This window comes from Carassius carassius, chromosome 6 (genome assembly GCF_963082965.1).
Source record: "Carassius carassius chromosome 6, fCarCar2.1, whole genome shotgun sequence".
NCBI classification, from domain to species: Eukaryota; Metazoa; Chordata; class Actinopteri; order Cypriniformes; family Cyprinidae; genus Carassius; species Carassius carassius.
In genome coordinates, this window is record NC_081760.1 from 30922814 (window position 1) to 30950534 (window position 27721).

Sequence of the window (27721 nt, forward strand, 5' to 3'; positions counted from 1 at the left end):
TTTTTGTGAAAACTGTGATATTTTTTTTTTCAGAATTCTTTGATGAATAGAAAGTGCAAAAGAACAGTATTGATTTGAAACAACCCTTTTGTAACATTATAAACGTTTTTGCTGTTACTTTTGATCAATTTATTGCATTCTTGCCAAATAAAAGTGTTCATTTCATATTGTTCCCATATTTTTAACAGTATTATATATGCCACTTCTTTATTTCATGTATTAATAATTGATATATGATGGTGGTTATGTCATAATAAAGGAACAGCAGTGTTTCAAGCCTCTCTCGTCTGATTCATGAGGAAGACCTGTGGAGTCTGTGATGTCAATTTAGGGACAGCAGACTCCAGGCAAACGCACACTGCTCCTTCCTTCCCATCAGTGCACCAAATGGTTTGATATGGCCCATGCGTAGATGCACACACACAACAGATGGATAGTGATGTCTCATTCACAGATCAGAACCTTGTTAAAAGAGCTGTCACAGAAAGGTTATGGTATGTTAGGTGAAATCGCATATGAAGAAGAAGATCTAAAAATAAAACAAAAAACGGAATTGCCTCTTTCTCTCACACACACACACATCTTTATTTCCATTAAGATATTATTGCATTTGTTTATTAAAAGGATACTGTAGTTTAAATAGAATTCTATCATCAATTCGGTCCAGAATTTAGGTTTTACTGAATTTGGGCATTTGGTCTCCACTATGTAGGCAAAACCTGACCTGACCTGACCTGACACACATGCTCTCAGTGCACACACAAGAAGTGTTCAGCACTATCTTTCAAGAGCCTTGGGCAATGGTAGTTTTTGGCCTTGTGCTTTTAGGCACTTTAGCTTTGCCACACACAGCAATGCGTTTATGTGTGTGTGTGTGTGTGTGTGTGTGTCTGTGTGCAACAGGACTCTTTCCGCATATCTTCTGCATGGCTGAGAGATTACAGACTGGTTTAACCCAATCTAGCAACAATCTAGCGATTTTCCCTAGACACATCCACACCAGGCTGACTCCAACATACCCACCTCTCTTAACAGATAAAAGACATAAACATGCTGCTCTGCCATACTTGAGATAAAACTGCATAATTCTGATGGCTAAATTTTAACTTTAATACTTCAAAGTCCGAAGAAAAACTACACTTTCAGCATCCTGTAAAAGAGATATTATGGTATCTTTATTAGTGAGTCACTGAATCAGTCATTCAACCAATTTGTTCAAGCAGGTTAATTCAATCAGGAACAAAACAAATCATTTAAACGATCTGTTAAAGAATTCAGAATGCAGAATTCAGCTATGATGAGACTTACGCAGTGCTGGGGGAGGAACGTCGATCGGACACTTGGTACATGCCCCTCGATGCCCCAGAGATACTGGAATTTCTCTATGAGAGAAAGAGAGAGAAATCCAGCTGTGTGTGTGAGAGAGTGAGAAAGATGCCATTTCACTGAACACAACTGAGATACTGTAGCTCAACATTAGCAGGCAAATAGAATCAAAGCAGATTAACAGGTAATGTAGAAAACTAGGACAATAATTGTTCAAACATGATCCAGACTAGAGAAATTGACCATTTCACATTTTCGTGTTTCTCAGCAGCAGCAGTTGTCATAGTTGGGTAAACTTCTACATAATAATGAATGGGAGGCTACCATAAATATATTCCCATTTGCTCAAATAGCAAAAGGGACAAAATAGCAAAAATACCACGACTTAGGTGCCCTTGAGCAAGGCATCGAACCCCCAACTGCTCCCTGGGCGCCGCAGCATAAATGGCTGCCCACTGCTCCGGGTGTGTGCTCACAGTGTGTGTGTGTGTGTGTTCACTGCTCTGTGTGTGTGCATTTCGGATGGGTTAAATGCAGAGCACAAATTCTGAGTATGGGTCACCATACTTGGCTGAATGTCACGTCACTTTCACTTTTTTCACTTTCACTTTTTCACTTTCAAAAGAAGAGCTCCATGATAATGTTTTCATGACTTTCAAAAAAAGGCAAAAAATCAAGAGAGACTGATAACAGCAAACACTCTCGCATCAGCGTTAACTCGTTTTTTTTTTTTTATTTGACGCAAAGGTAATATAATACAAAGTATGGTGTTATAAATGTATATATATATATATATATATCAAAATACAAAAAAACTTTAGAGGATTTACGAAGCTGATGTGTCTTGAAAAGGGTCCATACAGCACTTGCAGTAACATGTCACATTTTCGTCAGAACATTGATGAGATCACGTCACTATTCATGCTTCATGAGAAGTAGGTTATGTCTGGATCAACACTGACAGTAATGTTTCAAAACTCCCTGAGTCTAAAATAACAGCACAGCCAACGAGACAGCAGGTTGCTTTGCATCACTGATTACTCATCTTACCAATAACTCATTTGTCATTTGGCTGCTAACCGTACACTTATTACATGGACAATCCCCTTGGTGCAACCTGTGTTAATGTGTCTTGCTGAAAGACTCTACCAGGCCAAATAATAGGCAAAGTTGCACCAAATTGACTGATTGTGCCAGTTTAACAAATCTGCTCAAAGCCCTATCAAAGGATAATGCATATTTTATACTTTCTGTGTTTTCAAATATTGTGTAAAATTGAGTTTATTTCATTTCAGCAAATCTACACCAGTGCTATTTTTGTATCATTGATATCCTATAATAATTTAAGTTAATACTGAAATTTATTTTATTTATTTTTATTTAGAGTGTTTTCACTTTAAATGGATACTCCACCCCAAAATGAAATTATCAGCAAAATGTTCATTTTGGAGGAGAGTATCCCTTTAATTTTAAAGTATCAGTAATTTTATTGTATTTTTATGTTTATATAGTTGTCGTTGTTTTCGTTTATTTTGTTGTAATCATGTAAGTACTTCAACTAAAAAAAGGAAATAAAAAAGAAAACATGAGAATTGTTGAAATAAAATACCTTTATTTTATCTTTATTTTATTTCAAGTAACAAAATGGAATGGTTTTATTTGAGTTGGTTTTGTTTTAGTTAACTATAATAATCCTAATCTATGTAAGTTTTATTCACATTTACATTTAATCATTTAGCAGACGCTTTTATCCAAAACGACTTACAAATGAGGACAATCAAAAACAACAAGAGAGCAATTATAATTATAAGTCTCAGTTAGCTTAACACAGTACATAAATAAAAAGAAAACAGATGGACTACAAAAAGAATAGATAGAATACAAAAACATTAGAGAAGCTAGTTTTTTTATTTAAGAAAACAAGCAGTTAGTAAACAAAGAGTGCAAGTCTAAAAGGGGCAAGTTTTGTTTTTTAACAATAGAATTAGAATAGAGAGTGCTAGAGTTAGAGGGTCAAATAAAGATGGAAGAGATGGGGTTTTAGCCGATTCTTGAAGATTATTTTAATTAAAATTGTATTTAAGAGCTTATTTGCAATTCTGAGATGCCAAAATGCAGGGAAATATGGGTCTTTGTTGTTTTTATGAAATACGTTTTTTCTGATATGAGAGAAAACAGCCTGGCCTACATTGATTTCCCTGTAAAATCCTTAATATAGTCCCACTTCAGATGGTATAAAAATGTGTTCTGATGTAGATTTCCCATATCCTGTAGAAATACCATATCAGCCAACTACTAATGACTTTTATTTGTCAGATGCAAGTATTAGACTTATATAACGATCTCACAAAGGAAATAAGAAAACTGTGCCTTTAAATCACTGCTCTAGCTGGTTAGGTGATACACCCAAGAAAAAAATGGGCCAAGCAAGGTGCCATAATGCTGACAGGGCACTCACGCATTCACAAACACACACTGGGCTTAGTGCCTGAAGAAAGAAAAACAGCACCATTGATCTCACTAGTGGTGGACAGCATAACAGACTGGCTGGAATTGTGGGAAATGCTTGAGATGACAACAATAATTCTGCACCTCCATCTTTTTCTTTCTTACTGACTTTCCTGCACATTGCCTGTCTGTGCTGTAATTAGGCCAAATGTCCTGAATCACAGCGTGTATTCTTCTAAAACACTCTGCCCTTCTTCTGACATCACTGAATGTACTTCCTTTCCAGATAGTAGGAGACTGGAAGGCTGTGGCTGGCATTTGGGAACACAGGCTGTGTGTGAACTCAAACTGAGTCACCAGTGCTGTATGCAGTACACTATATGAGTAAATGACAAATGTAGATTGCTGTTTCCATGGTGATTAAGGGGTCCACCCCCCAATGATGTCAGAGTGTGAGGTGTTAGGGTGCTGCCTGAATGTGCCATTCACTGTCAAAAGAAGCCTAAAAAAGGCAGTGTGAGTAACCATGCACATATACATGCACACACTGAATTTTTCTAGAGCTGCACGATAAATCGCATGCCATTACCATGCACATCTCATCAGTAAAGCCGGTTCTATGATTAGTAGTAAATCTCCATCACGTGCTTTCAGATGGAGTAGAATTTAATACACAGAGCCACGATCACTGACAAGCTACGCAATATCACGTTTATAATCACAGATCATTTGCCGTCGATTATGAACGTGATATTGCATAGCTTGTCAGTAATCTACGACTCTGTGTATTAAATGCCGCTCCATCTGCAGCAGCATTTATTTGACTGAAAATAAAGTAAAAGATTTATACTGTAAAAAAATGCATTTTAATAATGCTAATACAAATAATGCCGACGCAGCCATTGCCTTCAGAAATGATTCTAATATAATGAAGAAACATTTATTATTATCATTGTTGCTTTATATTAATATATATAAATATTTATAAGGAAACTGTGAAGCATTTTTTCAGTAATCTCTGATGAATAGAAAGTGCAAAATAACAGTATTTATGTATTCTTGCTTAATGAAATTATTAATAACAAAAAAATACTGACTACAAACTTTTCAGTGTTTACCAGAGGGCAGTCAAATTCATACTTATTTAAACTTGGTAAATGTTCAGTAATTAAACAATTCACATTCTGCACATTTAAAAAAATGGCATTTGTTAAAGTAAAATGTGAATGCGAAAACCTCACACCTTTATTCTCAACAGGATCATGACCTTGAGCTCACCTTTTTTGTCACCTACTGACGCCTTAAAATGATACCTTTGTAGGCACCTCAGTATGAACAGGAGCAAAGCTAACATTTATACCTATTCAAATTTAGTTATGCATTACACTGATATACAAGACAATGAAATCCACACTTTGTAAAATGGATATATCAGCTGCAGAGCTTTTTAAGACGAAACAGAATGGTTTATTTATGCCATGTAAATGATTCCAATTATGTATATATGTATGTATATATATATATATATATATATATTTTTTTTTTACACAAAACTGCATAACTGACTACAAAGACAGGTGTAATTTCTGATTTCTCTTAGTACATCACTCCAAAGTGTTTTGTTCTCCTTCATCACTTTCGCTCAGTCATTGTACCTGTTGTCCATTGGCTTTGGATCCCTGGAGACTGCAGTGTCCCAGGCTGCCGTTGGGGGTGGTGGCACAGCTGCTGATGATCTGGAGCTGTTTCTCAGCACGGTCAGCCCGGTCCAACAGCTCCTCGATGAACTGCTGAAGACGCACTTTAGCATTGGCTTCACGTGCAGCTGTTTCCTGCAGAAACTGGTCGATATGGGCCACCTCGCTGAGTGAGGAGGAAAAAAAGAAATGAGAATTACTGTGAGTACTGTCAGTTGCTCTTGACCATTTTTTAATAAGTATGGAGTTTGTTAAAGAGAATTAAGCATGTAATTCTTAAGATATGGTGGTATTGGGTGACATATAGAAAAACCTGATGTATTCCTACAAACGGTATTTTCTTTTTTAAGACCTTAAAGTCTACAGAACATGCTAATTTAAACCTCTCACATCTCGACAAATGGGAAAAGGGCATCTGATATCAATTTCTCCCTCCCGTTTGTCCCTTTTCTCATTCTTGTTTATCTCCTCTAGCATTCTGCAATTCCCTGGAGTGTGCATACAGCCAATGAAAGCATGACAACTGTTATCTCCGTGTAGGTAATGTCTCTGTACATAAACACTGGTGTGCGCCTCGACACCATCAGCTCAGTTATTCCAAGCTTCTCTCACATTCACAGTAGATTCTCACACAGTTGGAGTTTTCACTTTCGTACGTCAACAAATGATATTTCAAGATACTGACATCTCGAGTATTTCATCAACAAAGGTTGCAAACAATGTCAAAGGCCATAGTGAATAATGCAGCACTCCCTGTACTAAAAGAAGAGGCCTTAAATATCCACATAAATTAAAAGCAGCATTTAATAAACTAGGAAAATTAATGTGCGTAAATGTGATCTCAATTTCATTTATGTAATTGTGTAATCTCAAATACCCTCTAAGTAAATAACAATGATAAAGATCAGGCCCTATTAAATCATCACTGTCAAACAGACTAGTCTGCACTGGTTGGAATTGTTATTTTTGTGTGGACTGTTCAATTCAAAACAGCTTTTCAGTATCTCATGTAATCACTTCTTGAATGACTGCTTTCTAGTCACTCGACTGCATTCTTACTGTAGTAAAGGTCAACATTGTTTTTGTTTACTCACAGCAGAGAGAATGACAGTCAATCAGCACTGTAAACTAATTACAGGCCCAGTAATGTGGAGGCAGGGAAGAGCGGCGTGTGTTCAGTGTGTGGTATACCATGCACACAGCCGCATACATTACATCTGCCTCTGCTGCTCACTATCTTAAACTGCAGTGACTTTTCAGTAATTAAAGGGCTGGCACCTAATTTCGTCGGTCAGCTTGATAAATCTGTTTATCGTCCCATAATGTGTGGGGCCTCTCAAGGGAGAGTAACACTGTGACCAGTGTGTGCTTGACCCCAGGGAATCAAAAATGAAGTTTTGTGGATTGTGGATTATGTTTACATAGAGACTGTCTCTATGTGAGTATACACATTCATATGCACATAAATGCATTTTTACTAAAATAGTATTCATTCTCTTGAAAAAAACAAAAATAAAGAAAAATACAAAAAGTAATGATGACTCATGTTGTATGCAAGGGTGTATGCAAATTTTGGGTAATAAATGCTAGTAATTTTTAGCAACAATCGGTTTGATATATCCTGCCCCAAATTCCTGTTTTAATAGTTTCAGTTATATACTTTTTTTATCGTTTTCACAAAAGTTTAATGTCACCTAAAAAAACCTGTTTTTTTCTAGCTTCATGCAATCTGTTTTATATCAACACTTGAATGTGTTTCATGGAAAAAGCAACATTTTTAACAAAAAGAAGAAAAACTGAATTTTTTTGTCAACAATTAATTTATACTCATTTCCTTGTTATTCTGAAAAAACTACGATATATCACATTATGGGAATTAAAAGGGTAGGCCTTAAGGTAGCCAATGATGTGCTGTTTTTAAGTCACATGACAACTGAATGTCCTCTCAAAACTCCTTTTCCCATGGTCAACCTCACACAGAAGACACCTGTTGAAGTGCTCCAGAAATTGCTCTATTAACCTAATTTCTAAACATCTTTTCTCAAGGGGGATTTTTTTGCAACATCTTTGGTAAGTAAATTAGATATTTTAATTCATAAATCAATTTTGTCTAACATAGTTTTACTGTAAATTAAGAAAATATCAAGGTTGCCATATGGCAACTCTGTACCACTATGGAAAAATAGGTGCGTTGCCATATGGCAACACTGTACCACAGTGGAATTGCAGTAATATATTTCCCCATTGGGATTTTTTATAGAAAGTAGCATCAATAAAATTATCACATTTATTTAATGATTTGAAGTGTTTATTGTAGTATAGTTGTATTTATGTATAAATAACAAAATTATGTCTTCTTTTCAGAAAATGAATACAGCTATATTTTATGGAAAGGGCAATAGGAAGAGTGCAGAGTTGGCCTGTCATGGAGAAGAAAGGGAAGTGCAAATACCCTGGCTGCAGGGGGATTGTCCACATGAAGCGCAGCAAATGTGACTTGCACCTTTGCATCACAGCTGAAAGGAACTGCTTTTTGCAGTTTCATGGGATGTCATGAAATTTGACATGAGTTGGATTGAGACGGGTGCACATGGATGGACTGGAAAAACCCACACTGAGGGGCAGCTGTGCCTTAATGGTCAGAGTGTTGGACTAGTTACCCAAAGGTCACCAGTTTGAGTCTCGGTGCTGGCAGGAGTTGTAGTTGGGAGGTTGTGAATGAACAGCGCTCTCTTCCACCCTCAGTACCCATGGCTGAAGTGCCCTTGAGCAAGGCACTGAACCCCCATTTGCTCCCTGGGCGCTGGATATATAGCTGCCCACTGCTTCGGGTGTGTGTTCACTTCTCACTGTTGTGTGTGTGCACTTGGATGGGTTAAATGCAGAGCACCAATTCCAAGTATGGGTTACCAAACTTGGCAAATGTCACAACTTTCACTTTTCACTTTACTTCAGGGAGCCGCCTATCGTAATACCTGTATTTTATGTTTTTATGTTCTACTTGGTATTAGTGCATGTTCCAAGCTACCATACATTTACTTAACTTGTATAAAATACTTTCAAAATATTTGTTTTTGTTGTTGGAAACTTTGTTGATGAAAAAAAAAAGTTGATGAATTTGATATCCATATATGGTACCAAAGCAAATTTTTTTGTCCATTTGCAAGCATTATAATAATACTTTTAAGTACCACTTTTAAGGTTAAATGATAGGAACCTACCTACTTTTGGTTTGCACGAGTTCCAAGTATAACAATCTATCAATATCTAAAAGAAATGTCAATTTAAATAGAAAAGATAATCATAATTTAATAGAAAAACGTACTCGGTTACTAACGTAACCTCGGTTCCCTGAGATGAGGGAACGAGTACTGCGTAAACTAGCTTACGCTATGGGAAAAGGTCCCCTTTTCTCGAGAATATGAAGCCAAAAATTATCCTTAATTTTTAAATAATGTAAAACGCAGTGCTGCAGCACAGCAGACCCAAGCGAAGCGGCTCGCGCGCTTATTGGCTGTGCTGCGGCAACTGCAGCAACCTATGGTGAGGCGGCGGAGAGTAACGAACCAATGGGGGCGCTTCGCGCCCATTGGACGTCAGAGCGCGCCAAAATAGGCGTGGCTGGAACTATATAAGCCACCGCTTCACCATAGGGATCAGGTTTTAAATCGACTGAAGCGATCACCCGGTCCGAGCACATAGCACGGCAGGTTACGCAGTACTCGTTCCCTCATCTCAGGGAACCGAGGTTACGTTAGTAACCGAGTACGTTCCCTTTCGAGAGTACTCTCGTACTGCGTAAGCTAGCTTACGCTATGGGAACACAATGTAAAACGCCGTGCGTGCTCGGGAACTTCGACCTGTCACAGCCCGAGGCGAGAGCTCGGGGCTTTATAGCAGGAGAAATCCCAGTCCCAACAGCCAACCTTAGTGAGCTTTATATAGGGAACGAAAAAAAAGGGGGACGTGATAAGGCTTAGCACGTCTATATAGAAAGTACCCTGGCCTGCAGGGCAGGGACTTGCAGATTATAGAATCTAATAAATGTGGACGGAGAGGCCCAGCCTGCCGCCGCACAGATATCATCCAGTGGTATCCCGCAGGACCACGCCCATGACGAGGCCATACCTCGGGTGGAATGGGCTCTGATGCCGAACGGGCAGTGAAGGCCCTTAGATTTGTAAGCCAGCGAGATAGTGTCTACTATCCATCGCGATAGGCTTTGCTTCGTGGTGGCGAGACCTCGGGTGCGCCCACCAAAGCATATGAAGAGCTGGTCCGACCTCCTGAATAAGGCGGAGCGCGCAATATAGGTTTTAACAGCCCTGACGGGGCAGATGAAGCTCGCGTTGCTTTCGTCGCTTTGCGAGGAAAGGGCTGACAGCGAGATGACCTGCGCTCTGAACGGTGTTGAGAGCACCTTGGGGACATAGCCGTGTCTTGGTCTGAGAATGACTCTGGAGTCATTAGGCCCAAACTCGAGACAGTCAGCGCTTACAGATAGCGCATGTAAATCCCCCACTCGCTTGACTGAGGCCAGAGCCAGTAGAAAAGCGGTTTTGAACGAAAGAAGCTATATATCGACAGACTGAAGCGGTTCAAGAGGGGGGCCCTTTAAGGCCTCTAGGACCGTAGACAGGTCCCAGGAAGGGATTGAAGGGGGTCGGGGAGGGTTCATCCGACGAGCTCCCTTAAGGAAACGAATGACCAGTTCGTTTTTTCCCAGTGATAGGCCGGCCACCGGAGCATGAGAAGCTGCAATGGCTGCCACATACACTTTGAGCGTAGACGGGGATCTGCCCGCATCTAAACGCTCCTGTAGGAAGGAGAGTATCTCCGTCACGTCACATAAGTGAGGGTCTAGGTTCCGTGTCCCGCACCAGGTGGAGAACACTGACCATTTCTGCGCATATAGGCGCCTGGTTGAGGGCGCTCTGGCTTCCGTAATGGTCTTTAACACTCCCTCAGGGAGGTTCCCGGGTACCCGTTGAGGGGCCATACATGAAGGGCCCAAAGTTCGGGGTGGGGATGCCAGAGCGCGCCCTTCAGCTGCGTGAGGAGATCTTTCCGCAGCGGTATTGGCCATGGGGCTGTACTGGACAGCTGCATCAGCTCGGAGAACCAAGGTTGGGTCGTCCAGAGTGGGGCTACTAGCAGCATAGCACATCTGCTCTTCCTGACCCGATCGATGACCTGCGGTAGCATCGCGACCGGTGGGAAGGCATAAAGCGGGCGTCTGGGCCAATCGAGGGCCAGCGCGTCCCTGCTCTTTGAAAAATATATTGGGCAATGAGCGTTGTCTTCTGAGGCGAAGAGGTCGACCTCTGCCCTGCCGAAGATGCTCCACATCAACTGAACCGTCTGTGGGTGAAGAGACCACTCCCCAGGGGGAACATTCGCCCTGGAAAGCATGTCCGGGCCCCGGTTCAGGATGCCAGGTACATGCGCTGCCTTTAGCGAGCGCAGATTGTAATGTGCCCATGTCAGAAGACGCTCGGTCAGGGTGTGCAAGGTTTCTGACCTGACACCACCCTGGCGATTTATGTAGGCCACCACTGACATGCTGTCTGATCTGACCAGAACCCTTTAAAAATGGGAGGAAAGCTTTCAGGGATAGTTCGACCGCTATCATCTCCAGACAGTTTATGTGTAACAGTTGCTCCGGGCTCGACCAGAGGCCGGAGGCAGACCTGCCCTCGTACAGGGCGCCCCAACCGAGGTTGGATGCATCTGTCGAGACTACTTTCCATTTCGAGACAGCGCCCGTGCTTACGCCTAACTGATACCAGTTGGCTATTTTCCAAGGGGCCAGAGCTGTGATGCAGCCGTGGGTCACCCTGATGCGCGCGCGGCCGGAAATCCAGCCAGCGCTGTAGTGGGCGCATGCGCAGCAGGCCCAGTTTGAGAACAGCAGAGGCTGATGCCATCAGACCTAGCATTTCCTGAAATTGTTTGAGCGGGTAAAGAGACCCGGCTTTGAACGACACGGCTAAATGCTGAATAGTGAGAGCGCGCTGTGACGTCAGACGCGCTGTACATGTCACAGAGTCTATGTCTATCCCCAAAAAGGAAATCCTCTGGCTGGGAGACAGAGCGCTCTTGACAGTGTTGATCGTGAGACCCAGGCATTCTAAATGGCTGAGGATCCAGGATCTGTATGTCGTCAGTAGTTCCTCGCAATGGGCTAAAACTAGCCAGTCGTCGAGGTAGTTCAATACTCGCACTCCCCGCATTCTCAGGGGTGCGAGAGCGGCATCCATGCACCGTGTAAACGTACGGGGCGCTACGGAGAGGCCGAATGGAAGAACCATGTACTGATAAGTCTGCCCCTCGAAGGCGAATCTCAAGAATGGCCTGTGATGGGGTGCTATTTGAATGTGAAAGTAAGCGTCTTTCAGATCCACTGAGAAAAACCAATCCCTCGGGCGAATTTGCGCGAGTATTTGTTTGGTAGTTAACATTTTGAACGATCGCGTCATAAGCGCTTTGTTCAAACGTCTGAGATCTAGGATGGGTCTGAGACCGCCATCCTTTTTTGGTACGAGGAAGTAGCGGCTGTAAAAGCCTGACTCGCGCTGCGCAGGGGGGACAGTTTCTATCGCCCCTTTTGCAAGAAGGTTTATCAGTTCGGCGCGAAGGACGTGTGTCATTTCGCTTTTCACTTTCGTTTCGACCACGGCGCGAAAGCGCGGCGGTCTGCGAGCGAACTGGAGCGAGTAACCTCGTGTTATTATATTCAAAACCCAATTTGATATGCCGGGGATGGCCTGCCATGCAGCGGCTCGTGCGGCTATGGGTTGAATGTGCTTCGGGCACTGGCCGCCTGTTATGAGGGGACCAGTAGCTCGGGTATGCTGTGCTTGTGACACTGTGGTGACAGCGCTTATTTGTAGGGTTGCGCACTGAGAAGTGGGCACGCGCGCTACATTTAGAGCACCTCCGGCGCGAGCGGGAAGGTGGGCATGAAAGGAGACCCGAGTGAGTCTTTGTGACACTTGGGGGAGTGTGTATACATGTAGGGGTGCGTACTGTGTAGTGGGCACACTGCCTACATAGAAAAAGCTCTTTTTGTGCTTTATTGAGGTCGCCGTGAAAACGGCGTTTGTGTGCAGGCATGCGTGCATTGTAACAGGCTCGTTTACTGCAGTATAGACATCTCCAACCGCCTTTAGTGAGGGGATTGGAGGAAGCATGTGAGGTTTCTTGTGTGGTGGTCCGGCCGCAGCGGGACTTAACCACGGCCTTTTCAGCCCGAAGGTCAGGAGGGCTTCGGAGGCTCGGGGTTCAGCACAATCCTGGGCCGAGGTCCCCGTCTCTCTGGCGGTTTGCGGCTCGTAGAGCGAGAGCGGTGCTGGGTTTTGGTCGCTGGGCGAGACTGTAAGTCTGGCTGCGATGGCTTCGAGGTCTGAGGGGGCGGCGCATTTCTACGGCGTCCCGCAGCAGAGCTAGAGCGTTTCGGCAGGAAGTGTCTCATTGCCTTTGACGTTTTCTGAGCCTCAGTGAAGCGTTCAGCGAAACCCTTAACCGACTGGCCAAAGAGGCCGGAAGGCGAGATAGGAGAGTCGAGAAAGGCGGATTTGTCGGCGTCTTTCATCTCCGTGAGCGTGAGCCAGAGGTGTCGCTCTAAAACAGCGAGGCTTGCCATGCTTCGGCCGATCGCTTGTGCTGTGGTCTTTGTCGCACGCAGGGCTAGATCAGTAGCGCTGCGGAGATCTTTAAAGTCATAGGTATCTGGGGCAGACTCGTCCAGGTTACGGAGAAGTCTGGCCTGAAAAACCTGCAGCACAGCCATGGTGTGTAGAGCCGAAGCAGCTTGACCAGCGGAGGTGTAAGCTCGGCCAGCGAGAGCTGAGGTGGTGCGGCACGGCTTGGATGGATGCACAGGCTTCGACCGCCATCCAGCGGCTGAGGGCGGGCAGAGGTGTGCAGCAATAGCCTCCTCGAGAGGGGGGAGGCTCTCGTAACCGTGGTCTCGGGCGCCGTCGACAGAGGAGAGCGCTGACGAGACAGAAGTCTTCAAGCGTGCGGAGAATGGGGCTTTCCACGACTTCGTGAGTTCATTGTGAACTTCCGGGAAGAAGGGGGCGTTTCTTTGCGGAGGGGCCGAAGGGCGCCCCTGCAGGAACCATTCATCCAGCCTGCTTTTAGCGGGCTCGTCTGGAGGAGACCAGTCGAGCTGAAGGTCGCTGACAGCCCTTGTAAGCACGCGAGTAAGCTCCGCGTCGATATCGGCGCGTTGTCCGGTTCAGCTGGGTGCTGTAGAGGGGGGGGTCCGCAATGGAGCCCGACCATTCCTCACTACTGGACGCGGCGAGAGAAAGGCTGTCGTGTCTGTCCTCTTCCGCCTCAGGCGCTCCGAAGGAGAAGGGGGCGCTGGTGAGCAGGGACTGGCGCTGCTCGTCCACGAAGAGGACAGGCGAAGGAGAGAGAGCGGGCGAGGCACGCGGGGAGTGTTCCGGCGTGAGCTCGCGTGTAGCAGTATGCTCAGGCATTCTCTGATTGCGGCGTTTCTTACGCGGCACTTGAGAGAGAAGAGGCGGAGCGGGTGGAGCATCGTGGCTGGTTTGAGCTAATCGAGCCCGCAGGGTCGATATAGCCATGTCGTCGCACTCAGGGCAGCCGCCCTTGAAGAGTGCGCTCTCAGCATGCTCGCGGCCCAGGCAGGAGAAACAGATGATGTGGCGGTCCTCGCTGGGCAGAGGGCCTCGGCAGGAAGCGCAGGCCCGAGGCATTTGAAACAACGCCTCGAATTCTGGAGGAAAAAAGTGTGATGCAGCGGCAAACACACTAGCTTTGAAAAGGATATAGTCACGCCGGATGGCGCAGCAGGAAGCGAGTGCTGAAGGCGGCGTCGAGATGAAGCACGAGCCGGCGTCCTCAGATCTGCGTTGCAGTGCTATCCCGCTGAGAGGCTTTTCGACGGCGTGTAGAGGCTTCTCCGGAGAAGACAGCGAAGTGCAGGTGAGATCGCTGAAGGAGATGAAATCTGATCCCTATGGTGAAGCGGTGGCTTATATAGTTCCAGCCACGCCTATTTTGGCGTGCTCTGACGTCCAATGGGCGCGAAGCGCCCCCATTGGTTCGTTACTCTCCGCCGCCTCATCATAGGTTGCTGCAGTTGCCGCAGCACAGCCAATAAGCGCGCGAGTCGCTTCGCTTGGGTCTGCTGTGCTGCAGCACTGCGTTTTACATTATTTAAAAATTAAGGATAATTTTTGGCTTCATATTCTCGAGAAAAGGGGACCTTTTCCCATAGCGTGAGCTAGCTTACGCAGTACGAGAGTACTCTCGAAAGGGAACTACTTTTTTGGCCATTTTCCATTGTGGTACACTGTTGCAAATATGGCAACGTTTTCATAAATACCCCCCCAAAGAAAAATTTCACAAAATCTTTTTGGATTTGTATAATTGAAGCTATTTCATGTAATAAAAACTTATTTAAAAAAATATTTCATGGTTAGAACATAACCATAGAGGGTTAAAGACTACATCTGGATCAGATTCAGAACAATGATCAAAACATATGGTATCGATCGCTTCCATCAACACATCCAAAGCTTGCACGAAATACCATGTCCTAGATCTACATTTCATTCAGTAAAGTTAGGCAGTTTATATTGTTGTTTTATACATTATTTTACATATGAATCTGCTTACATACGTGATTGCATGTTTCTTCTGCTACTTCCTCGTGTTTTGACCCAGACATTCAATACCCTTTCATAAGATGTGTAATAGTGCCTCCTACCATACACCAGTGAAAACACAGAAAGCCAGAAAATTCTGTCAAGGAACCAAATTAGACAAGGTGTGAACAACAGGTAAATGTGACAACACATGACAACAAACTAGAACAACCAAGGCAACAAACAAGGGCATAAATAGAAACCAAGGATACAGGGACTAACATGAACAAAAATAACATCAGAAGTCCAAATAAAACACAGAAGAAGAATGAAATATTAACCTTCACTTATTCATCATAGTGAATGACCACTTATGATCTCTGGTGGTGGCATCCAATACTCAAATCAGATCGGAAAACTCTGCCTTTGCATATCTCCACAGGGAATTAATGACTTCCGTTTTGGCGTTTATTGGAGATAGTGAAAAGGCAGCTTAACGCTTGTCCAAGCAGATGCAGTTAAGGGCAAAAATGTAAAAAAATCATTGATATGTATAGGTTTAAAGTGAACACAGTTAAGTGACAGAAGAAAGCGTGAACAATTAAGTGGCCGAAGCAGCATGACATATTACATTGTGTCTCCCGCTGTCTGCCCTAATCAAAACTCTCCCAGTGTAGCTTCCAGTCCTGTAGCTGACTGAAGCTTTTTCACAGTGGAACATGAATGCAAATAAGACTTCCAGTCCAAACAACTAATATCTAAATTCCAATATGCTACAAGCAAAGCACGCTGAGAGATACCCTGGCTTTCAGATTCACACTGAGAATTCAAACTAAGTACGGCTGTTTGAAAGAGCTCTAGCTTGTGTTTGCTAATAAACTTACCCTTTTCTAACTAGCACAATCATACACATTCCCAAGCATGCAACCTTTTTATAACTAAGAACAAATAACTATTTATTAATATCTCAACTCGAGGTCACACCTCAAGGTTCAACTGGAATGTATGAGAGAACGCAGTCTGAATGTGGCGCTGAGAACACAGTGTACAGAGAGACTGACAGAGTGTGTGATAACCTGTGTGCCTGCTTACTTCCACACAGCCCTTATCTAAAAGCAGTGGATTAAAACTGCTCAGATATGATGCTGCTGGTGTTCAGAAAGATACATTCCCCCCAGGAACCATTTGTGGTTGGACTCCAAGAAGTTCCCATTTGTAATGCCTGATCAAAAACAAATGCTGTTTTCATCTGGTTTGAGCTGGTTGTATTAATCAGAAAAAATATCCAGTTATGCATTTGTATTAGCGGTTATCATAGAACAGGAGATTTTTTTATTGATAGACATTAATATTTATATTACGATATGCTAGAAAAATAGAATAATCAGTCAGCCCTACAGCATGTAAGATAACCAGCTAGCTTTCTAATCATTTCTGTACATTTATGCATCTGGCATAATGTGATTTTCTGTAATTTTGCAATCAAGTCTGTCCGGTTAAGTCTTACATCAAGCGTCACTATTGTGTTCCATGGGATCACAGCGCTTTGTATGATTTGGAGATTTCTATGCAGAATCATTGGTAATGTAGTTTTTCACCAGGAATTCCACTATTTAATAAGAAAAAACAAAAAAACAACAACAACTTGACATAATGCTGGCTGATGGCTTCGACAAAATAATACACCATTGATTAACAACCTCGTAGCTCACTGCAGGTGTGTTTTTAAAGGTTATTGTTCAAAATCAATTCTCTTACAGAGAAAATGAACAGGAGTTTTACTTCAGGAACAAAGTCTGGGGACTGAATTCTGTGATAGTGCTGCTCAACCTTGCAAGACACCAATGCAGAGCTCCAAAAGGAGGCTCTCTGTGAACCTCCTTACAAGATGCACACAGCGTGGGGCGTAGTTAGGCCTGCTCTCATTATAGAAAGTTGTCCTGCTGAGGCCTCCATTGCTAGAGCTCAGCCATCTACTGCGAGCATCGTCAGGCCTCCTCTCTATACAGAGAGTTATCTTCATAGAGGCCTCCGCTCGCCATAGCTCTACTAAAGACAGCATCTGTGAGTAGAAGACTTTCTGTGAACCTCCTTCCAAGATGTCGAGCATGGGACATAGTAAGGCCTCCTCTAGTTTTAGAGTGTTGTCATGCTGAAACGCATTTCATGCCTTATTTAAAATCCATGTTTATGGTAAGAGCACCATAATCTTGTTGAGGCCTCCGCTCCCCAGAGCTAAACTCAAAGAGTAATGGTGAGTAGTAGTAGTAGGAGTAGAGCCTCCTTACAAGAGATACTGAGTGCGGGGTGTTGTTAGCCCTTCTCTCGATTTGGAGAGGCATTCATACTGAGGCTTCCTCTCCTAGAAAAATGCAAAATCTGACCTTAGTGTGGAGTCTTGATAGGTCGCCTCTCATTTAAGTGGTGGTTTATTTAGGTCTCCACTCTGCAGAGCTTTGCGGGCCAGTTAGCTCTGAGAATTAGGCTCACTCCAAGCCTCCTTGGCCTGAAAAAGAATGTAGTTAGGCTTCTTCTCTCCTGTTGCGGCCAGGGCCGGCCCGCGGCATAGGCGGTATAGGCAAATGCTAAGGGCGCCACTCATCCATAGGGGCGCTAGAATGAGTGAACGAGTGAATTTTTATTTTTATTTATTTATTTTTTTTACATATTTTTTTATAATATTTATTATTTAAAAACCATTAATTCGAAATACTACCAAATAAAGCAAAAAAAAAAAAAGTCCGGCTCTTCAATCTTCCCCCGCCCATCGAGTGCTTGAAGTGCGTCAGAAACAGAGTGCACGCGATCAGTTGTTGGTAATTTGTTGTGTAGCGTGCCCGACGCCGCATCCAATGTAGACAGCACTGCTTTTGTTAACACACAGCTCGTAGAAACGGGCCTGGCAGCTCGCGCCAGTTCTAGACACGGTGAAAGTTTCCTGATTGTGACGGAAGGCCGAATTTACATGACACATTATAAATGAGCATAGTCTGCGATAGATACAGTGCCAAAAAGAAGAGAAGAGGATAAAGACAGAGGTAAAGAGATGTAGTGAATGAACAATTTATTGCATAGGAGTAAGATACTATAATTTCATGGCAGTTATTTTTACCTTAAACTTAATGTTAGCAGTTGTTCTGAGTTCTGAGTCCCCAGACTGTGATTTTGTACAATCATGTCAGTTTTAAGATGCATTTTTTATTATCACTTTTTTATTAATGTTTTACTCTACAGTTGTGCAGTTTTGGGGGGATTCAGTACAGGCTAGGGATGTCCAGATCCGATCACGTGATCGGAAATCGGGCCCGATCGCGTGGTTTCAGACTCGATCGGAATCGGACGTTACCTCCCGATCAGGACTCGGATATATATATATATATATATATATATATATATATATATATATATATATATATATATATATATATATATATATATATATATATATATATATATTCTCATTAATTTTTAACACATCTTTTGTTATGCGGTGGCACAGATTTAGACCCTTTTGACTCAGAAACAGCGACGCGTGCGGCATGATCACTTTGTTTTCAAGAGCTGGTGTGAATAAATATAGATTCAAACTCAAAGAGACATGATAGTTTGCGCATGACCTGATATTTCACTCGGACTCAGGATACAGCGAGATGAACATCACAGAGCGCTAAACTCTCATGCAGTGTGTGTTTCATTCATACTCGAAGCCGGAGCACGCTCTCGCGCTGATATCAGGATATTCCCAATATGGACAAAAGCGTCCAGCTATGCTGTGGTGCTCACAGGAAAACAGAAACTTATGCAAACACGAAGACGTTAATATACGATCACGACAATAAATTGTTCTTCAAGTCATCTCCAGCAGGTGATAAAGTATGAACAATGTAGTGCTGATTGATATAGTATTTATTACAGTATAGAAACTATTCTGCATTATTATGTGATAAACAGTGTTTGTAGTATATAAACAAATCATTATTATTTGTTATTGTCCAGCATTTATAGATTTCTAAGCCAATTAAAAGCTAGAAGTTAGAGAAAAAATAAAGTTGCCTATACTACCAGTCAGAAGTTTTTGAACAGTAAGCTTAAGGTTTTTTTTTTTTTTTTTTAAGAAGTCCCTTCTATTCACCAAGCCTGCATTTATTTGATCCAAAGTACAGCAAAACAGTAAGATTTTGAAATATTTTTACTAGCCTATTTAAAATAGCCGTTTTATATTTGAATAAATTTCAAAATGTAATTTATTGAACATCCTGGATCTGTTTTTTCGCTCTTCTTTATTCTTTTTTTATGTATTATAGAAGTATCGGATCGGGACTCGGTATCGGCAGATACTCAAAATCAAATGACTCGGACTCGAGGACAAAAAAACCTGATCGGGACATCCCTAGTGGCTAAAAGTTTAAAAATGTTTTTGAAAGAAGTTTCTTCTGCTCATCAAGCCTGCATTTATTTGATCAAAAATACAGAAAAAAATGTAATATTGTGATATATTATTACAATTTAAAATAATTTGTTTTCAATTTATTATACTTTAAATTATCATTTATTTCTGTGATGCAAAGCTGAATTTTCAGCATCATTACTCCATTCTTCAGTGTCACATGTGACATCCAGTCTATCACATGATCCTTTAGAAATCATTCTAATATGATGATTTATTATGAGTGTTGGAAACAGTTCTGCTGTAATGTGTGTGTGTGTGTGTGTGTGTGTGTGTATATACTATATATATATATATATATATATATATATATATATATATATATATATATATATATATATATATATGCATGCTAAATCATGAACACAATGACAGGGTGAAATGGGCTGTGATGCATGGGGCGCCAGGTAAAATCTTGCCTAGGGCAGCAAATTGGTCAGGGCCGGCCCTGGTTATGGCCTTCGTTCTTGAGAAGCTCAGGTCTATGATCGCATTACTGGTGCAGGGGTGAAGACTTCTTTGAGTCTTTGACTTAGCTCAGCCAATAAGGCACTCATCCCTTCAGCATGTGTGGACTCTTTTATACTCTCTGCCACACCAGCTGTGACGTCATAGGCTATTGCGCTGTCAAGTTCATTGTCGTGTTTAGACTTATGTTTCAGACACCGGTAGTGCCAGAGGCAATCCCCATAGCTCCCTCTAGGGGATGCAGCGTCTCGTTCCCTATTCTCAGGGAACTATGGTTAAATGCATAACCTGAGACATTTTCGACACTGCTTTCAACGGGAAAAACGATTGGTTGGCTGTCAGATACATATGAAAATATTGCTTTTTATTGCTACACCAAAGAATATTTGAACAGTGCACTGGGAGTTACTTAAATTTAATAAGCCATTTAATTCAGATTTAAAGAATGATATTCCATTCATATAAAGTGAGATGACTAATACAAGATATTCTGGAATATTAGTTACACAATACAGTATGAAATAAAATGAGTACAAATGTAATGTGCAAACCTACATCTGTATTTTTTTCACCACTGATAAAATATCAAAAAATTATAAAACAAATTACCTGCAACATAACTTAATACCAATCAGTTATTAAATGTATATTGAATGCAAATGAGCTAAAACCACTAACTGGCTGCATAACAGGGATGGAAATTAGCACCCGCCACCAGCCAAATGCAGGTGATTTTGTGTTGTGGCGGGTAAACTCGCTTCACCTGCTGGCCACCGTGGCGGGTAAATAAAAATAGCATACTGTTTCACCCGGCTGGTGGACAAAAACGTTAATTTCCATCCCTGGCGTGTGTACAACACGCAATAAAGTGTAATATCATCCGAAGCAGCTCCGTGGAGAAAGACGGTGTAAACCGAGCTCGAAACGGCGGCGTTGTTCCCAGTACAGTGTTTGCAGCTGAAGTTAGTGCCACTGGCGGAGTAATATATTTGTTGGTTATTTACAGAACGTTTTATAGCATGCACTTATGATATACAAGATCGCGTGAAGAGTTGAATTTGTTATCGCGCACAAATTTCCGCATACTGTCACGTCTCTGTCAGACCCCGGTAAGTTCATTCTCCTCCAGCATTCTGCAACATTTTAGATTATATGGACAGTTTGTGTTTATCTTATTGTTTTTAACGGCATAATAAGCAAACTAACAAACAGTATTATCAGTCGCATGTCTAATAACTGCTCTCAGGGGGATTAATTCTGTTTTCAGTCTTAAAGTAGCCTACTTTTTCAGAAAGTAGCTCTGTGGCTAGTAAGTTGTTATGCTGTTCATTTTTGTTTGTAGAAACAATGGCGTGACGAGTAAAACGATGTATTAAAAATGCCGTGCATTAGTTTGTCGATGGCGTAAAAGTTTGCGAGCCGAGATTTCTTTCAGTGATAGTGTTGAACATGGGACTTTTCCCCACGTGTTCTCTCAACCACAAAAAAAAAAAAAAAAAAAAATTAAAAAAATACACATATACTGGTGAATCCTTTCCTTTGGAATTAAATACAACATTATTAATGTGTACAAAAACTGTTTAGAATATCGCAAAAAAATTTCTGTGCATTAAAAAAGTTCAGTGTAGTGTATCATCCGGTTGGGCTATGGAGCTGAGAGAATGAGCTGCTTCAGCAATAGTGATGTGTCGTTCTTGAACGATTCGTTCATTTTGAACGAATCTTTAATGTGACTCGGGAAGAACGAGTCGTCTCGGGGAGTGATTCGTTCAGTCGCGCATGCGCATTATTCTATAGGTTCTGTTCTAGTAGTAGTGATTCACCTGTCAGTCAATGGAGTCTTGAGCCGGAAAGAGAATTGATTAGTTCATAGTTCGGGTCTATCGGGTTTTTGACTCGTTCCTTAATCACGTGACAGCCCCATACGCTAACCCAATGCAGTCTGAGCCGGAAAGAGAATTGATTAGTTCATAGTTCGGGTCTTTCGGGTTTTTGACTCGTTCCTTAATCACGTGACAGCCACATACGCTAAAACCAATGCAATATGAGCCGGAAAGAGAATTGATTAGTTCATCTCATGAGTCTTCGGGTCGGGTCGAGTCATTCCTTAATCACGTGACAGCCCCATACGCTAAAACCATAGACAGTAAAAGAATGCAGTATTGAGTCGGAGAGAGAATTGATTAGTTAATCTTTCGGTTCTTCGGGTTGTTCGTTCTTTTGTCCCGTGATGTGACAACATTGGCTAGAGTAATTATTAAATCAGATTGTCTGTATAAACCATACTTTTGTAACATGACACTTTATAAACATTAAAAAACACTGTGTACATACTTTTGAATTGTTGTTTATTGTTTATTTTTGTGCCATTAAAGCTTTGTAACAAAGAGGACAACTATTCCAAAATAAGTCAAAATAATAAAAAAGTATAATAAAGATAAAATTAAAAGATAATAAAGCCACAGGGTCTAATAACCTTAACAAATGAACTTTAAAAGTACAATATAAAAAAAGAAAAAAAAGAGAAAAACTAAATATTGCGAAAGTGAAGTGACATTCGGCCAAGTATGGTGACCCATACTCAGAATTTGTGCTCTGCATTTAACCCATCCGAAGTGCACACACACAGAGCAGTGAACACACACACACTGTGAACACACACCCAGAGCAGTGGGCAGCCATTTATGCTGCAGCGCCCGGGGAACAGTTGGGGGTTCGGTGCCTTGCTCAAGGGCACCTAAGTCGTGGTATTGAGGGTGGAGAGAGAACTGTACATGCACTCCCCCCATCCACAATTCCTGCCGGCCCAGGACTCAAACTCACAACCTTTCGATTGGGAGTCCGATTCTCTAACCACCAGGCCACGACTTCCCACTTGCACAACAAGCTTTGCTTTTTTTATATAATAATTTAAAATGAATACATTTTAAAATAAATAACACTTTTGTGCCAAAATAAAAACTTTATATCAAAGAGTATAACTATTCCCCAAATAATTTTAAACCATTTAAATAAAAATAAATGAAAATGAAGAGATACTAAAGCTACGGAGCCTTATAACAATAACAAATTACCTTTAAAATCACAACAACAACAAAAATATTGCACAACAAGCTAGTCTTTTTCTAAATAAATAAAAATAAATAAGCTTTAAAATAAATAACACACTGTGGCTCTATTTTTAGGACTTGCTTTAAGGCATGTTTGCATTAAAAAAAAACAAGCTCCCTGACCTTGGATGGGCTGAGTCTGTTTCTTCTATCTGAGATAATCTGCCCAGTTTTAGAAAAAATTCTTTCAGATGGCACAGATGTGGCCACAATGCAAAGTCTTGTCTTTGTGACTTCAGAAAGGCTTTTGTATACTGGTGAACATCTCCTCCACAGGCCAGAGGGTCTGATGTGCGGGGTAAGAGTGGCTCTGCAAGGTAGGCCTGCACCTTTATAGCATCTGAGGTCTTAGAAGAGGTAGCAGAAGGCCTCAAGCTTGCTACCCTCTCGTCAAAGTCTTCCCAAAACATGGCCCCTGCACTGGCAGTAGCACCAGGATCTGAAGTATCCTCCTCACTCTGAGCTGGGTTAAAACTGTTAAAGCTGAAGTTATCATAACCTTAATGTTTTAAACTAACATTAATAATTCAAATTCAAAATTTTATTTGCTTTTAATGTATATGTCATTATGTTTTTTGAGCAATCTTCTTATACATATATTACACCAATATGTCAAGTCTGCCTAGGAAAAGCAATTATTATACTAGCAAACTCAAAATTGGAGTAAAAATGAACAAACTAGTATAATTACTTTTTATTGTAAGCTTGAATTATTATATTATTATATAGCCTAGTGTTTATTTACCGATAGACAGTCAAAAAGACAAATTAATCAATATTTTATTTATAACAGGGTTTTATTTATTTATAAAATAATAACAAACCACAGATCCTCAACAAACAGTAACAAAAACACAGTGACAGAAATGTCAGAAATAGCGTATGGGTCTGTCACGTGATTAAGGAACTAGTCAAACTCGACCCGAGACCCGAAAGACTCATGAGATGAACTAATCAATTCTCTTTCCGGCTCAAGACTGCGTTAGTTTTGCGTATGGGTCTGTCACGTGATTAAGGAACGAGTCAAACTCGACCCGAGACCCGAAAGACTCATGAGATGAACTAATCAATTCTCTTTCCGGCTCAAGACTGCGTTAGTTTTGCGTATGTGGCTGTCACGTGATTAAGGAACGAGTCAAACTCGACCCGAGACCCGAAAGACTCATGAGATGAACTAATCAATTCTCTTTCCGGCTCAAGACTGCGTTAGTTTTGCGTATGTGGCTGTCACGTGATTAAGGAATGACTTAAACCCGAGGATTTCTTGTCAGATAAGAGGTGAGGTGAGCTAATCACAGACTGAAGACCCAGGTAAAGAAGGAATTTTTTTTTCTGTATCTTATAGCATTTTAGTTTTGTATTGTTTTTAATGGGATCAACGTTTGCGTAAGTACTAGATTTGTTGGGGAAGTAACACATAACATTTTCATTACATTTTGCTAAAATGAACGAAATGAACGAAATGACTCGAAAAAAGATTCGTTCATTTTGCTGAACGAGACTCAAAAGTCCGAGTCGGTAAAATGATCCGAACTTCCCATCACTATTCAGCAAGAGTCGGCTGTGAGTAGCTAAGCTGCCTAGATAGGCAGCATTTTTGAGCATCACTGAAAGAGAAAATGTCAGTATTTCATTGAAACTTGAGATTAAATAAACTGCTTAAGTATTCTAGATCTTGTAGTGTTAGTTTTCACATGCAGTTACACATTGTCAGTTAAAAACAAGAAAGTGGCTGGTAAAAGCATTCAGTGTCTGGTAGATTTTGAAATCCAAAAAAGTTAATTTCCATCCCTGCTGCATAAACATGAATTTTCTGAGGTGAAGCAAAGTCTCTACGATTTATGTATAATTTAAAAAATACCATATTTAAGACTGTAAGTCTGTTAACACGATTATCCAAAAAAAATACTGATGCAGGGCATTAGACATGGACAGATGAAAAACAAAGACGTTGCCTGGAAATAGGAATTGAACATCTGATATTTAACTTTCCCCAGCACTAACGCAAATACAATTATTTCAAGTGCACATAAAAATAGCAGCAGAGGGCTAATCAGTGACACAATGTATTAAGAATAGTAATTGATTGTGTCAGGCTGTAAGCAACACACAGTCTCCAGACAATATGAATGATAATCAGATGCAAGTAACAGAAGAAACGAGTGGTCAGTGTGATCAAATTAGAGGAGAGTAAAATGGGGCTCTTGGAATGCTTGGAAGTATTACAGATTATAAGCTTGACTAAATTGCTTTAGTACACACCTCAGAGATGTACATGCTATCAGTCGCTCAGCTGAACCTCAATCAATTAACAGACTTATTTATTTGCTTGTTACAAAATGTACAAAGAGATGTCTAGACTAGTGATGAACCAGAAATAATTTTTAATGTACCAGAACCTAGTTTTTATTAAGCTGAAAGTTTATTAATCAGGTAATTTATTTAATAACACAAAATAGTTGTATATGAAAATTAAAATTTTACAAATAAAATTGTTTAGTGAGTGACTGATTTATTCAAAAACACATTAAGTAACATCAATGAGTTCGAGTAAAAAATGTGTATGTAATATAGTGCATATATTTAGCAAAATGCTCCTCTAGAGTTCTTTTTTTCTAGCTAACTAGTGAGTTTATGGACATTGAATGGCTTTCCTGAGGTAAATGTAACATTATATGACATGATGTTTTGACATCTGACCGCATTGAACAATGATTGAGCAATATGAAAAATTTAATTTCATAGAATTTTTAAAACAAAGTTTTTGGGTTCAGAACCAATACCAGTTGCTTAATTTTCAATTTATCTCTACTATTCTATGACAAGAAGCTCATGTCAACACACACACACATAGTATATCAATCTGTAATTCCCACATCAGAGGTACTCTGACTGCAAAACAAATGAATTAATCATGATCCACAAACCTAAGTTTGCATAACAATGGCAGCCATAGACACTGGATCTTTCTATTCACATTTAAAATAGCTAAACAGGACATTGTGACAGGAATTTAAGGATGATCATTAGTTAATTTGAAGCATGAAAAAAAACTGCTATACCACAAAAAAAGCAGCTGTTGCTATTTGCTAATAAAGCAGGTCTGGCTAGAAAGTTTAAAAATGTTTTTAAAAACCTTGAAGATATAAGTCAGTAAATGTGATCAGTTCATATACTGTAGCACACCAAGTTATAAGAGTCTAAAGATTTGTGTTTAGCTTGAAAGCTCCAAAGGAGACACATATGATAGGCAAATGAAGCAAAAATCATTAATTGAGAGAAGAATCCAAAGTCTGCAGAGGAGAAACAGAAATCAGATGGGATATGAGACGCTAACAAGATTGAGGTGACAGTGAGAGGGAATAAAACGAGAGAATGGAGGAAGGGTATTTAGGGTCAAAAACAGAGAGGTGAGAGAGGTAAAAGAGAAATGAGGCCTCTTTCTTTCTACCTGCAGTGCGTGACCAGTTTCTCAAGAAAACTCTAATCCACAGGCAGCTACAAATCAATCACATATATTTAAGATGAAGTCCTGCTGAGAATATCCCCCACAGCATATGAGTCTCTATACTCCGACCACTCCAAAACCTCAATTCCCGTATTGTAGTATATCAAAAGAAAATCATTTTGGGAGAGGTGATATTTTATTTTGAATGACTTTAACAAAGAATCATTTTAAAGTATTTTTATACCTTTTTTCCCTATTCATTTTTAACAACCAAAATACCATTTGAAAGGTTTTATACTCCGTATAGTTAGAATTGTATACTTTAAAAATATTTGAAAACCGTCATTTGTAATATTTTCTGGCTTTTGATCAGAAAGGAAATCAGATCAGAAATTAAAAATGCTTTGAAACCATAAATTGGGATTGAAAAGGCTTAGTGATATGCAACCTTTAAAACATAACATTTCATGCCTTCAAACTGCTTAGAAATCAAAGTTATAAGCTCATAAAATCCAATGAAAGTTATCCAATGGACTCAATTTATTACTTTCTCTCAGGGTGGCAGTGAATCTTATCATAATAACCCCAACATCAACACATATTTGTGACTCAGCAGGAGCTGCTACAGAGAAATAATACTGCAAGGAAGTTGGTGCCATTGCCATTATAACTGTGGAGTGGACTGGTGAAAGACACTGGCAATTAAATGCAATGGCCCGTAGGGTGTAGGGTAGTTTATCAACTCTTAGGCAAAGGCAGTAAAAACATCTGCAGATCACAGGTGCACAAGCCTTCAGGAAATGGCATTAAGGGATAGTCCATTAAAAATGTAAAATTTGCTCACCCTCATGAAAAACCTTTATAACTTTTTTTTCTGCAGAACACAAAAGAAGATATTTAGAAATATGTTAAAAGATGGTTTTGATGACCAATAACACGGACGCTCAAAATAATTTCCTTTGGGTTGAGTAAACAAGGACAGAATTTTGTTCTGCATTATTCTGCATTCAGCTAAGCTATAGAAATGTACAAACGTTTTTCACGCCAATAAAGCACACTAAACTGAAACAACCACGAAGATGAAAAGCCTGCAACAGAGCAGTCTTGTTTAAATGCCTTGTCTAAATGAGGCTATGGACCCATGGAACTGT

General features: G+C 40.9%; 1 protein-coding gene across 1 annotated transcript in view; it reads right to left on the minus strand.

The window, feature by feature from the left end:
* LOC132142625 (F-box only protein 41-like) overlaps positions 1 to 27721 on the minus strand; it is a 53869-nt gene that overhangs the window by 12082 nt on the left and 14066 nt on the right. The window contains exons 3-4 of the mRNA XM_059552629.1: positions 5430 to 5637; positions 1309 to 1382 (exon numbers count right to left, since the gene is read on the minus strand). Of these exons, the coding sequence (XP_059408612.1) occupies positions 1309 to 1382; positions 5430 to 5637 (282 nt within the window). The remainder of the gene's footprint in view (positions 1 to 1308; positions 1383 to 5429; positions 5638 to 27721) is intronic.